This window comes from Tilletiaria anomala, assembly GCF_000711695.1.
Source record: "Tilletiaria anomala UBC 951 chromosome Unknown K437scaffold_38, whole genome shotgun sequence".
Lineage (NCBI taxonomy): Eukaryota > Fungi > Basidiomycota > Exobasidiomycetes > Georgefischeriales > Tilletiariaceae > Tilletiaria > Tilletiaria anomala.
The window spans coordinates 83326-97623 of record NW_013546984.1 but is presented as its reverse complement, the minus strand read 5'-3'; the positions used below and the strand labels follow the sequence as shown (position 1 = coordinate 97623).

General features: G+C 51.7%; 4 protein-coding genes across 4 annotated transcripts; 2 read left to right on the top strand and 2 right to left on the bottom strand.

Moving 5' to 3' along the window:
• Positions 1 to 1292: 1292 nt before the first annotated feature.
• On the top strand, positions 1293 to 1757 carry K437DRAFT_218434 (uncharacterized protein; the record flags this gene model as incomplete). The annotated part of the gene is made up of 1 exon (XM_013387944.1): positions 1293 to 1757. A coding segment is annotated over one exon (465 nt), but the record flags the coding sequence as incomplete, so codon positions are not given.
• Positions 1758 to 8699: 6942 nt separating this feature from the next.
• K437DRAFT_112524 (uncharacterized protein) lies at positions 8700 to 10171 on the bottom strand. The gene has a single exon (XM_013387943.1). It carries the CDS (start codon positions 10110 to 10112, stop codon positions 8865 to 8867), a length of 1248 nt encoding a protein of 415 aa, XP_013243397.1. The 5' UTR covers positions 10113 to 10171; the 3' UTR covers positions 8700 to 8864.
• A 355-nt stretch (positions 10172 to 10526) lies between these two features.
• Positions 10527 to 11672, top strand: K437DRAFT_235515 (NAD-P-binding protein). Its single transcript, XM_013387942.1, has 5 exons — positions 10527 to 10714; positions 10803 to 10871; positions 10953 to 10977; positions 11032 to 11216; positions 11281 to 11672. The coding sequence occupies exons 1-5, from the start codon at positions 10694 to 10696 to the stop codon at positions 11413 to 11415; spliced, it is 435 nt and encodes a 144-aa protein (XP_013243396.1). The 5' UTR covers positions 10527 to 10693; the 3' UTR covers positions 11416 to 11672.
• Positions 11436 to 13866, bottom strand: K437DRAFT_246806 (S-adenosyl-L-methionine-dependent methyltransferase; the record flags this gene model as incomplete). The annotated part of the gene is made up of 10 exons (XM_013387941.1): positions 13378 to 13866; positions 13178 to 13292; positions 12993 to 13103; positions 12634 to 12893; positions 12438 to 12565; positions 12272 to 12378; positions 12175 to 12202; positions 11810 to 12116; positions 11725 to 11745; positions 11436 to 11641 (listed from the first exon to the last, which is right to left on the bottom strand). The coding sequence occupies exons 1-10, from the start codon at positions 13841 to 13843 to the stop codon at positions 11436 to 11438; spliced, it is 1749 nt and encodes a 582-aa protein (XP_013243395.1). The 5' UTR covers positions 13844 to 13866.
• Positions 13867 to 14298: the final 432 nt, after the last annotated feature.

The following is a 14298-nucleotide window of genomic DNA, read 5'->3' as shown; positions in this document are numbered from 1 at the left end:
GATTCTCCAGCAGTGCTATCGAGGCGTGGCGGAGGTACTCTCAAGTTTGTGATGCTGCGCTCGACACATTGTCAGCAGCGAACTTGGACTCCCCCTTGACACTCAGCAGTCCCATTGTCGCAACGAGAACCCCGGCCTACACGGACAGAGTCTCAGAGATCGCCGCAGATGACATTCCAGTTGAAGACCTCGATATCAGGAACCGGTTGTTGACAGAGCTTGAGGCAAAATTCTTGCCCCCAGCGAAGGTTGCAAAAGAGGTGAATGAGCATTTGTTGGACCTCGGTAGTTCGAGACAACAGCGCATGTCGATACCACCGATTGCAGCCAGCAACATCACCAGTGCGGATCAATCTCTGGAGCTGGAGCTGGACTTGGAGAATGGGGTGCCAGGATCATTCCCGAATTACGTTCATCATACCAGCCTCGATGCATTTCATCAGGAATTGCCGCTACTTTCGAGCTTGGCTGCTGAAACGCATGCCGTCGAAGACAAGAACTACAGTGACGATGATTCCGACGTCTTCGAAAGTGCCGACGAAGGCTCGGAGGATGACTGGGGACCTTCAAGGCGTGCGTCGGCTGCAAACTGGTTCATCGCAGCAGAGATATTCGAAAGAGCTCACGGCTGCGCGCGCGGTCCTTCTGGCTCAAGCTGGCGAAGCTCAGTCAGGATCAGCAAGGAGCGATCACGGCTTTCTCGTGGTCCCACAGCTCTTGCAGTAGAGCATCGAGTCCAGAGCTTCACGGACAGCAAGGTTGCTGCGCGACGATTGTCATTGAAGCCTACGGAAGGCTTGCGCATCGATCTCAACCATTCGCCGCCTCTTGGACAACGCGTGGACGAGAGTCAGGAGGAGCCGCCGCATTCACCTACTTGCTCCGCGCACCATGCATCGCAGAGCACTCTGCCAGACACTCCTCTCATGACACCACCAATGGACCCGCAACACCAGGAGCTCGAAAGTACCGGCGAATTCCCCTGTGGGCTTCCATCACCTTTGCCCAAGATTAACAAACAGGACGGGGAGGGCTTGCGGTCTCCTCTATGCCACAGCACTGTTTCGCCAGGCTCAGTGACCCGGCAGCAACGCTCTCCATCGCACAATACGCGGCCGGTCAGCATCAATAGTCCAGGATCGCTCGAGCAAGGACTTTGCAAGAGCAAACGGCGATCGGTGCAGACCGGTGCTCGAGGCGGCGATCGTCGCAGGAGCGTGCACTCACAGAAGCGACTTACCATGCTACTCAATTCGACCAATTTCAGCTTGGTCGAGCCCCCGAACCACATTTCTTGGCGCAACATTATACCCGATGTGGACTACAGGGAGATGCTCGCCTGCTTTGGTACTATGGAAATGCATCGGCAAGAGGTGCTGTGGGAGCTCTGCGAGACAGAGAAGCTGTTCGTCCAGTCGCTTTGTGGTATTCACGGCCTCTTTGCGCTGCCCCTCAAAAGCCCTTCTGGCGACTGGATCAAAGGAGTACCTGCTTCAATCGCTCGACTCTTCGATTGGCTTGAAGATATTTTACGACTCCACTCAAAACTCGCAGTCGCAATGCAAAAGCTGAGAGTCGAATCTAGCGGGCAAGGCTCAAATGGAAAGGTCATCATTCGATTCGCCGATTCTATCGCCAAGTACATCACAAAACTTGAGCTTCATCTTCCCTACCTTTTACGCTTTGAAAGCGTGATCGGCATGGTGGAGGATATGGTAGCGGCACCGCAGAACGAATTCGGCCAGTTCATAAGGATGCAAATGCTTGCCCCAGAGTGCGGGAAACTTTCGTTTAGTAGCTTCTTGCTTAAGCCCGTCCAACGACTGATGAAGTATCCGCTCTTCTTCAAGGTGAGCTTCTGCTTGCATGTGCCCCAGCGAAGAGCCTTGAGCTGACCCTTCCTTTCCTTCTCACAGCAACTATTGGAGGTCACCCCATCTGGTCATCCCGACTATGAAAGCACACGAAATCTTTATGCCTTGGCAGAACGGATCGTTCGCGACATGAACGACGTGAAAGCCAGGGAGGAAGAATATCATCAGCTTGAAGCTCTGTCGAAGCGCATTGATAACCTTCCTGAGGCCCTCATCTTAGCCAATCGAGATCGCAAGCTTATCCATCAAGGCCGTGTCTCATTGATCCCTATCGACACCATCTCTCCGCGGTCCTGCTCGCCATTGGAGCCGTCTTTACCTGAACACGCAATGGGCTTCCTGAGGGAAGCACAGTCACCCCTTGTGACCAACTCTCCGTCGCCATCCGACTCTGGGTCATCCCTTCCATTCTCTGCACCCTACCCGAGCCCGCGATTGTCTGATGGCGCTGCAGAACCTTCATCGAGGTCAACTGCAAGAAGATCGCTGTTAATGTCCAGCAGGTTCCTTCGCAGCCCCCGCAGTCCAACAGACGAGCTCCAAGGCAAAGCACAGCAAGTGCACGCTTTTGTCTTCTCCGACCTGCTCATCCTCACCTCCCCTTCAGACGAGGACTCGCGTCTCAAAAAGGAGCGCAAACGGCGTAGCGCCTCGCCGTTATTCGACGACCAGAGCAACCCTACGTCCCGATTCAGAGTTCTTTCATCTGGCGGAATTGGGCGAGTTCTTGATGTCAATGACGTCTCAGATAGGGCACCAGGTGAGTCCTAAAATTTGGTCCCTCGAGTCAGCTACGCGTCTCACACATTCAACGTGCTCTATTCCATAGGACACCGGCATCTGCTGCGCTTAGAAGTACTCCCTCTTAGGATTGGTGCGGATGTTGCTTCAGCAGACGGCACCAAGTCGTACCTCCTGAGCTTTGATCGTCAGACGGACGACAGGAGGGTCGCCACCTTGGGCCCAGAAGGCGAATGCACTCTGTGGCACAGGGCTCTGGAGCGCTCTCTGCTTTCTGCTGTCCAGCAAACTCAGCGCGGCAGAATGCTCGACAAGGACCTCTCGCCAGCGAGTGCGCATGCTGACTGGCAGCGCCGTAAAGATCAGGTCGCTAATCTTGCGATGGCAGCTGCTACGGCAGGTGACAGGCCAAACTTGATCGCTCTTTTGCAATCAGGTTTGCCATTTCCTAAATCTCCCTCGCAGCAGGAGCTCGTGCAAGCTGCAAGCGAGCAATTGCGCCAGGTCAACCTAACGCAGGAGGCAAACCAACTCGAGAGCCGCCATTTGGACTGCAAAGGCTGCAGAATTGCTGTCATTGGTGACAATGTCCTTGATGAAGTCGAAGAAGAGCAGGAGGAGCGCAGGTGGTGGTCTTTGCGACTCAGCGAAATCCGCAGAGAACGTCAACTAGAGTGCGATCTTGATCAGCTTATAGAACGGCGCAAGTCCGAGGCGTTTCGGGGCGAAACGGTGCTGCGTTCTCCGCCAACTCACAACCGAATGCATCCGAAGATCAGATATTTACGATGAGTCTCTACTGAAGGACAGTCTAGCGTAGTGTTTATTGTAGATCTTCAACCAAATTTAAAACTGTAATCCCCTTCCGCGAACGGAATGCCGAAAAGGCCAATTACACGGACTTTCAATTGAGAGCAATGGTACTTCTTTTGGGGGCACAACTTCAAATGTGAGTTTGCAAAGAGTGGCCAGACCGAGCGACCGACCTATGTAACACAGGGTCTGAAGCATTGGGAAATAGTACAGAGGCCGCGCAGGCGAACCACCTGCCAAACCCACAGCTATAGGAGAAAAGGTAGAGCGTGTCAGGCTATAATTGACCCGATGTTCGTTCGATTTGACCTGGCAGGGTTCTGCATCGCTACTCTCATGTGATATACCTTTAAGCTATAGCCACGGGTCCGACAGACGGCATATATATATCTACCTTAGCTGTCTGCAAATAGCAGATGTTGACCTGGTATGCAGAAATTCTTTTGCGTTCTGGTGTATGTGAGGTGCGAGATTGTGCGATGTAAATATTGAGATTGGGAGCCTCGGTGATATTAATAACAAGAATCTTCAGCCAGGTTAGTGATCTGTGTCATCGAAGGCTTTCGCAAGCTATTGAAGGAATGGCTCATTTCAATCAAGATATGATGCTCACACCTCTTATGTTCTCTACACTGTATTAACTCTGAGCACAGCATATCGCCCTTCTATATCCACAAAATGCTAGCTTTCACGTGCAGCCACTGTAGCTTGCTCATTGTTTTCGAACCTCCAGTGACGACGTTTGATGGTGTTCTATAGTTGTGCCGCTTCGACATGCTTCGCTCCGGTGGCTCGCACGTCCGCGCTGCTGCTGCTGCTGCTTCTGCTTCTGCATCACTTCTGCTCTGCGGCCAGAGCTCGTCTCGCGCAGTTGACGACGCCAGTTGTGTGCAATGTGTTTCCAATTGCTTGCTTTGCAGCGGCTTAGTAGGTAGATCGGCAATACTAGCTTGCTATTGATCCGCTCGAGCTTGACAGTGCCCTTCTCGTTTGCTTCTTCTATATACATGAAGATCGATTTCATATTACTTACTTCTTGCATGCTTTGGGCTGCCGAGAATATGTGATGTGCACCATTGTTGTGAACTTAAACCCCGTATTCATTCGAGTACGCGGGTCCCTGAAGAATTTCCTGCAACTGAGCTGCCTTACGGGTCGCCTTGCTTGTTACTGTTAGCTCTGCCTCTGGTGAAGAAGGCGCGACTTTGCTCTGCTCTCCCAACAACTAGCTGATGACGCTCGATGGGATAGAGAGCACGAAACCCGTCATGGACTTCCAGTCCTTGCCACTTACCCAATCTGAATCGCAAAAGCCAACTAAGCTCGTCCCGCTGGCCCGCTTGTCCTTTATCCCGGGATTGCAAGTCCCTCAGAACGACCGCAATATCCTCTTGGTACTCTGCCAAACTGCTACCTTCAGCCCCGCACTGTTCTTCCTAGCCCGAGCGACTGAGTAAACCAGCCCGGGCCGTGTTCCGACTGCGAGATAGAGAAAGAACCCGACGAATGCAGGTAGGAATGCTTGGCCTCTCGATCGTCTCGCTAGCGCCCACATCCTCCTGCGCGTTCAAGGCGGGAGTTGCGACAGCTCCGCAATCTGTCATATCGAACTTTCGAGGTATCGACTCTGCGTAGGCTGCCCGGTCGACGAAAGTGCTGTCGATGTGCGTGATGCATGCAATCCGTAGGCCGATGCAGTGCTGAAGCGGTCAGAGACCCAGATGTGGAAGAGCTTGAGCAACAGGCCTCCAAGTCGAAGGGTCGTCCCCTGGTGCTCTGTTGCCGATGACGAGGTCGTCGACAAACGCCGTCAAGATTGTGAAGTTGCCATCGATTGTGCCAGTGCATAGGCATTGTTGCCTTCGTCACTGGTGAGGCCGATCTGCCGAAGGGTTGCGTGGAGCTCCCCGTGTCAGACTTCACCTCCTTGCCGTAATCCATAAATGCTCTTGCGCAAATACAAGTTCTTGCCAGCAGAGCACTGTACTCCGTTTGGTACTTCGGGATAAACTATCTCATCGCACTTGCTGTAAAGGTAGGCAGCCTCGACGGTTAGATGATGGAGATGCAGATTGTCCATAGTGACCAGAGCAATTACTATGCGGAGGGTAGTCAGTTGGCAGACTGACGCAGGCTTCTGATGATAATATTGCTTCTCGTTCTGTGAGAAGCCTCTTGGTACTAGTCTAGCTTCATGCAGCGGCACGTTACCGTAGCCATCGCGTTTGACATTAATACTCAACTTGCCCACCCACGGCACAGCTACCAAATGAAAATATTACCTCAACCTATGCTATGTTATTTTTAAGGCTGTCACCTTCGCACTTGGTTGTCAGCTCCTACTTGTCAGCATCTTCGCTTCTAAGGGTTTCCGTGTAAGTACGAAGCTCTGCTGCATTAAAGGAACTTGGTGACCGATATGTAGGATGACGCTACATGCCACAAATCGCCAAGCGTCTCGCTGGCACGACTCGACCGTAAATTGTGTTCTTGGCGCATTTAGAAGGGTTGCTCCTCCTGGACTTGTTGAGTTGATGCCTGCTGCTGTGCAAGTTGCTATGCTTCCTCCTCGCCAGGTTCTTCTGGCACATGCTCTGGCGCGACTATTTCAGGAGCATCACTGGTAATGATTTCGCAGCCGGCGCTTTCGTGCTCCTTCTCTTCAATGCACGCAGACCTGGCGAGTGTCTCGATAAGCTTGCTATGCCAAGACCGGATGAGCTGCTTTGGGCCGGGATCTAGACATGGTGTATGATAGTGCTGTCGTATCCGACGAGGATATCATTTATCATGTGCTTGTCCAAATTTCGTGATCTGCGGCGCTCCATCACATTCGATATTGAAGGAATGGTTCAGTATGGCCAAGATGTGATAGCCTGACACGTTGCTTTCTATGCTACACGAACTCTGGGCACTGCATGCCACGCATATATATTCACAAGATGCTGGCTTTCACGTGTAGCCACTGTGGTTTAGTCCTTGCTCTCGACTTTCCATGACACTTGATGGTACTCTATGGGTTGTGCTGCTTTGACGTGCTTCGTTCTATTGGCTTGCGCGTCTGCACTACCACTTCTCTTGTTTCATCTATTGCGCGAAGGTAATCGATGGATATCTTGCAGCTGGGGTGCGCTTCTACCATAATTGTGATAACATAGGACCATTGCGACATAGAATGTACGCGTGATGCTTGTATGTGTAGGCTGCTGCCACTGCCAACTCGGCCGGTGTGTCCTTTTCAGCTTCGACTGGCTGATCCATGCTAGACCGTCTTATGCAGTCGAATTGTGGCACTCAGCGCGCGCGTTCTGTTGAGGCATGTACGGGGCTGACGTTCCGTGTTTGATACCTATTGGGAGGAGTTGCTGCATCCGCACCCTGACAATCTCGTCGCCGTTGTCTGAGTGGAGGATCTTGAACTCCTTGCCCATTCTTTCTCTACTTGGCGGATTCAGTTGTTAGTGACGTCGGCAGCGTTCTTGCGATTTGCCAGTGTGTAAATCCAGACCTTACCCGGCCTTCATCTGTGTCGGTTAGGAAGTAGAGCGCACCACTTACGCTCTCCAAGAGCATAGGTCCAGCGATGTTCATGTGCACCCTTCCAAGCATCTGCTGCTCTGCTTTCTTCCCTTGTGGTGCCGTACGGTTAGTGGGCCACTTTTCCGAGTGTGCACGCTTCGCATAGGCGGGTTAGATTTGGGGACAGGTACGCTAATCGCCTTGCAGGTCGCGTTGTGCGAGTCACGTCATGCGTGGCTAATGCGTCTGGTCCATAGCTCAGCGTCCATATCTGCACATTCTGCACAGGTCAACATGTTCTACAGTGCGATGATGTTCCCCCCATGACAGGGAGAGCTAGGATGCCGTTATACAAACTAGCCATTATGGTCACTATGCCGTTTCCACTGCCCCAAGTAGCCGTGGACCGATTGAAGAGATGGCTTATTACGACCAAGGTGTGATGCCCGCACTTCTTATGTTCTCCACGCTGCATGAACTCTAAGCACTGTGTATCGCCCTTTATATATCCACAATATGCTAGCTTTCACGTGCAGCCACTGTAGCATGCTCATTGTTTTTGAAGCTCCCATAAAGTTTGATGGTGTACTATGGGCGGTGTTGCTTTGACATGCTTCGACATGCTTCGATACATTGGCTTGCGCACCCGCGCTGCTCCTGCGCAATGTATATCGTGAGGAACAACAAGAGGTCAGATAAGACCTTAGTCGTAATGAACTATCCTTTCAATAGTTCGAGAGCAGGGACCACGCTACAATGGCTACAACCAGTGCCCAGAGTTTATGTAGTGCAGAGAATACAAGCGGTGAGAGCTTCATATCTTAGCCGACATGAACCCGCCGATTCCAGTAGCGGCATTTTCAGTTTGTCGAACTGATGATGTCCAAAGAGAGCGTTTCGTATTGGGTGACCATTGCCACCCCAACGTCACACAGGCAAAAAAGCAAGTATATTAGCTTTCGCGTCTAGTTGAGAGAAAGTGCCAAGTTCCTTCACAAGCAGTGTCTCTACACCTTCGTATTCGCGGTGTACGAATGTTGGAATTCAAAAAAAAACTATTCGTTATGATACAACGAAAATGTCTTGATACTAGTAAATCAATTAAAGGTCATAATTTTCAATTCAAGAATGCGCCTTTTGAAATGCTCTGTATGCTAAATCATGTGTAAGACCAAGTAGACCGTCATAGGTTAAAGAGCAGCGCCTGTTAGGTCATACGTCGTAGTGGTTGATTGAGTCGAGTCGACTCTACCTGACAAACTTATGGCACTTTTGGCAAGCAGACGCCTTGTGTTGCAACAATCCTATGATTCGACAGAATCACGCCCATAAATCAAATGATTGGAATACAGACCCCGTGGAATGTGAATTATGCCGCTCTCATAAGTACTGGGTAGCAGCGGCTGCCGCTATAGCTGGAAGGGTAGTAGGGTACGTCAGACCCGTTGTCGCAGAAGTCATTCGAGTCGACCAGGCCACTTTTACATGTTTTCGTTAGCACGCCGATGATATCCTCAAATCGTCCAGGCGGCTCCTCCACTGATCGCTCTGTCGCAGACACAATGTATACGAGAATGTGCGCCCTCATACTCCGGCTCTGCTAGGATCTCAGCACTGTGTTCAGTTCCTGCAGCCGAGACAACGCAGGCCATATGCTCTGGACGTCCAAATTCCGAGGCAGTTGCAAACCCTATCGTTTTTCTCGCGAAGCCAGAGCATAAAGCCGATAGCGCAGCATCGCTAGACAAGCACCTGCCTCCGTCCGTCTTGTTGACGATTGCAATCTTTCACAGGAAACGGCATTGCAGTCCAGCCGAATGCTTTACGTTGGCGCTTGAAACAGCGATTTGTGATGCAATCTGCACATGCGGCTGCACTGTGCACTGCGCGCTTGTCATGTCTGCCTTATAGGAGCGACTAAAAGCCATATTTGTTTGACGCATTGGAGATACCTTGTCTACTCCGCGCCCACTTATTCTCGAGGTTCTCCTTCTTCTCGTTCGCCATGCTGACCAAAGAGCTCAGCTGCCCTTTATTTCGAGCCTTTCCTTTTGCTCTGATTTGATCCGCGGTGAGACCAGTGGTATCAGCTGGATTGAAGTCACCAGCGGTTGCCGATAGAGCCTTCGGAGTGTTCACATCGACTGAACGGATCTCAGTGGAACTTTCGTGGCTGCCTGTGAGCGATGCGCTCAATGTTGAATCCTGACGAGCGTAGTTCTGATATACGGCGATAGCCTCCGGAGTGACAGGATACCAAGTACCATCGGGGTTCATTTGCCAGCCTGCATAGGGGTCTAGCCCGGAAACTTCCTTCTGTTCACTTAGGCACTCCGCAGCCTCGTCCTCCACGTCTGGTGCTGCGGACAAGGGAGCAGAGCCTTTGCCTTCTTGCGGCACCGCCCGTGATGTGAATTTTTCCTTCTCGTTTTTGTTCGACGGTAGAATCGCTACCTTCGGCAATTCTGACGCTGGCTTTGTTTGCAATGCTGCCCTGAGTTCGAGAGCCTGTGGCGTCGCAGCCTCCTGCCTCTCGTCGAGCAAGTCTCTGGGACAAGCAAGTGATGTATCTGCCCATGATGCCCCAGAGACAAGAACCTTTGCTGTCGGAGAGGGCACACTCGGTATGCTAGCAGTATTTTTTGTGGAGGAAGTGCCGGGAGACACAGGTGGCAGACCTAACATGGCGCGAAAAGCAGAATTTCCCCTGTTGGTGACTTTAGAAGCACGCTCCGCCTGCCCACCGCCGCTTGCGCTCCGTTGGGGAAGATCTGGCATATATTTATCACAGACAATCTGCGCCGTGAAGTATGACTGCCGGCTATTGACGCTGCCATCGTCACGAACAGCTCTTTTGGGGGTTGGAAGGGCGCCCAGTAGCGAGTGCCGAAATATGGCACCTGACGCTAGTTTAGGCTTTTTGAGGTCAGATTCATTCGGTGATTCGGTGGACGCAATACCGTCTGCATCTAAATTATCGCCATTCGCTGCTGAGACGCGGACTTGGAGCCTGCCTCTGCTGTCAGCTTTACGTTTGGCAGCTGCAATCGAGATTGACGAGGCCACACGGGTTGGCGCTGGGACCGCAAGGCTCACCGACCTGCTGGATGATGCAATCGGCAGCTCCTCGTCTGAATCGGATGCATACGCTGCAAGAGACTGCATGATGCGAAATTAAATGATCTGATTCACCCTAATGAAGAGCCCTCTGAAGTATGCCAATGCATAGAAAAGGGATGAGACACGAGGAAACGTAAAATCCAAACGTCCAGGCTCTTTGCGATGCATCAAGTGATCTATCGGCCAGGGCATCGAGCGTCAAAAAGTGATTGGTGAGTAAAGGTTGAAGTAAATTCTATTGATTGCATCTACAAGCACACCATCGACGGCATCTAATCGCCGCGCTCCACAAGCGGGCCAGCCGCCAGCCGAGGCGTATCACAGTCGTGCGTTGGCAATCTTTGCACACGGAGTCGGACGCTTGATGACTCGAGGGTTTGAATGTTTGGGTCGTCAGTATATATTCACGCATTCTGGTTCGATGCGACTGCATGCAAGTTTGCACCTGCCTGCCGTTGACTCGGCCATCGACACACCTGCTGGGTCGTATCAAACCAGTGGCCATTGGGAAGCGGCGCCGTCTCATCTAGAACCTTTGAGCAACGTCGTTTCGCCCCGTCTGTTTTCATTAATACAGTCACACCTGGCAGTCCCATTTTCCCTCATACGATACACATTCTGCTAGGATGAGCTCTCCAGCGCTGAAAGTAAGTCCACTCTCTCTGCGCTTTGTCAATGCCAACACTCATGCGCTCACAACTTGCCTCCCATTCCCCTTGATTGCCACTTCACAAGAATTTCTTTCGTGCTGATCGCTACAGTGTGGTGGGGGCGAGCAAGGACCCGGAGAAGTTCGGAAATAAAGTACGTTCCTCTCACTCTAGTTCTATAAACCTTGGCTGTACAGCGCACGGAACCTGACTCACGCCTGTCTCTTCCTATTAGGTACTCAAGTGGTACATAGCTAGAGGTGCGCATGCAACAAGGCCTCCCCGAGAAATGCTGACTTGTCACACTTCCGCAGGCCTGCAAGTCACACCGGTCCATCCCAAAGAAGCCGAGATTGAGAGCCTGGCTACTGTCAAGGAGGTTGGGGAGCTTCCCTCGCCCACGCGCACCTCACTAAGCCTCATTACTCCACCCAAAGTGACTTTGCCGATAGTACAGAAAGCACTGCAAGAGTACCATTTCCCGACAGTCTGGCTACAGGTCAGCGATCTGACAGAGTTCGCGTCAGCCCAAACTATCGGCTGACGTCCCTTGCACCATTCAGCCCGGGGCCGAAAGCCCTGAGTTTTTAGATTGGTTGCGGAGTCAAGATCAAGCAACTCAAGACCGGGTCATTGTGGGCGGTCCTTGCATTCTTGTGCAAGGCGACATTTTGGCGCGGGAGCAAGGGCGAATGTAGAGCTTGGAGGCGTAATTACCTCACCGCCGTTGCAATTTCGCTTGAAGCCATACTCGGTACATGCGTTTCTTTTGTTTTCGATTAACCAGCATGCGTCGATCTTCTACGAGCTGAAGGGTATCGAACAAGATCTCGCTCTGATCGGCCACATCACTCTGGGAGGGACCATCTTTTAATGGTGCAGCAGAGAAAATGCGGACAATTTCCGACTTGTCAAAGAAGTACACTTCCGGCCGTGCAAGCGACCCGGGGGGGGGGGGAGAGGATGGATTCAGTTTCAAGTTTAAAGATCTCATGCAGTGCGCTCACCTCTTGTGCCATCACCGCGCACTGGAGGAGATTCCTCAGTCATTCGATAACCAATTGCAAAACCTTACTCTTGTCGTGGACTCACCGTAAAAATTTTCCTTCAGCAGCCGATTGTCCTTGAAGCGTAATTGAGGTAGATCGTATCGACCGTAATCACGGAAAAGAAGTTTTCCGCCAGGTTTGAGCATTTCCACAATATTTCTTGCTGCGGCTAACCACTCTGTAGGATTCAGAGCGGACAAAACGAAGATCATGACGACAACGTCGACCGTGCCAGGTAAGACGCCCGGCGGCAGGCTGGGTCGAGAATCGTCCTGGGCATCTTGTGCCGATAGGTCCCACACGTCCGCGACGCACCGCCCGCACTTAGGTTGCTGGTATATTGAAGATTCCTGAGAGCAAAAGCGTCAGTGTGTGCGCTTTTCAAGTGTATTGAGAGTCAGCTCTCACTCGGACCACGCGAACAGCTTCTGTAGAACTGGCGTAGCGTATGAAGCAACGAGTGTGAGATTGACAGAAGATGCTGCACTACTGCCCATTGACCCACTAATCGAAGCCATACAGGGATAGCCCCGGATTCTGATTATCGTGCAGTAAAGGTAGAAGAGTGTCCCCTGCACCACAGCCGATTTCCACCACGGTCTTTGGGCCGGCCTGAAGGAACAGGTAGCACATCAGCAGCCGAATCGCCCCTTCTCTACGCAATCACTCACGTCTATGTGCAATACGTCTGCCAATTCCGAAAATTCCGACTTGAGCCATTTCCGATTCTTGAAAAAGTTTTGTTGATGTGCAGCGTAAAAAGAATTCCAGAAAGAGGCAGGATCGCGGTGATACATTTCTAACGTGATATAAAGCAGGTCGCGTAAACAAAGTGCAATAATCTAAACTCTTATTGTCACAACTCACCAGCCTGTGCCTTGGGTACTTTAGCGCGTTCTTGTGCGGCAAGGCGCTCTTGCACCTCATTGAGAAAGTCTCCTGGAGGCTCAACATGATCCCAAGCGTTGTGCTCCCAGACCGCGTTGTCCGAGTCTTGCTGCTGCAGAAGACGGGTACCGAAGATGGCATCTGTGCCGCTTGATCCGTTAGCCAAGTGTTCCTGTGCTTCTTGAAGCGTCTTGGGTCGCGAATTCTGCCTTGGTGCTAAGACCACCTCTTCACACTCCCTACCTCGAGCGGGATTGAGCAACGGGTGTGTGCAAACAACATAAATACAAGCACAGAAAGGGCTTTGTAAACATGCTTATTAACATGATGACGCTCACTTCGTGTCCTCCGCTTTAACCAAGGAGAGATCGACAAGCTTGCGAAAGTCGGGTGCCATGGGCAATTGCATTGCGGCGGCAGCTCCAATCTTCGATGTCTTGCGTAGAGTTCTGCGCAACGAAAAATGACCATGCTGTTGTCAGGGCCGATGCCTATGAGTTAAACGGGATAGGGTGAGACTCACTTCCTCAAGATATCCACCCATTTCTCTTCAGAATACTCTTCGTGCTTCTTGGCGAAAGCCGCCACCTCCTTCTCCAGAAAGACCAACACTGCGGCGTCCTCAAGGAGTTGCGTCCCTGCGAGGTACAGTCAATGTGACGCACAAATAATATATTCTTTAGGTCTCACAGCGGCTTTGTTCTGAATGAATATGACACCTACCCGCATCTCCATCGTCCCTTCCCACATTGAGCTCGCCCTTGCGCACCCACTTGTGTACCTTATCAGCGTCCTCAGTTGGAACACCAGAAGCTTGTAGGATCTCCTTTGCCTTGTCAGCCTGCTTGACGTACAATTCTCTACGCCACTTGAAGTAGCCGGCTTTGCCATCCGGATAGGTGGAGCGGGGCGTCTTGAAGCGCTCCAGATGCTGACATCTGGCAGCGACGCGGACGAGGTGCTCTTGCCTCACAAGTTCTCGAGATACCGGGTCGTCTGAGGCGCGGTGAAGATCTAGCAACTTCAATGCCCATGCCTCCATCGCATCGGCATATGCTAATTCATCTTGCGCTCTCACTGCTGCCTCAGTAGGATCGGCGCCTGCTCCTCGTACGAATGCCGGATCCTCTCGATGTAATTGATCGATACGCTGCCGTGCAAGGCCCAGCGCTTCCACTGGCTTCGACATTTTGCGACTCTGCTGTTCGGTGTTGCGCAGGTCTGTAGTATGGCAGGCGAATGAGAGCCTCTTCAACAGAAGAGCAGGATATCAAAGATGCGAGGTCAAGTCGAAAGGACAAAAGCTGGCTTCATTTTATCTACTTTTCTCAAGACTGCGCTCCAGCCACAGTGTTTTGGTCTCACTCAACTGCATCCTAGATATCTCTAATAACAAACACACCGACGCTTCGCGTGATTCAAGTAAAATAGCCCTTACCATCAAGTCAGTATACCCGCGTGTCATGTCTTCTAGCATGTGCGAGCAAGTACATCACGCCAATGTGAGAATAGGACAGACGTATATGTATATGGGTGTGCATTACGCAAGTCGCGTTGCCAGATGCCGCTGCCGACCTGTCAGCTTTGGGTAATGGGTATGAAGCCGAGAACGAGACAGCACCACTGTGGTTCACCGGCAGTCAG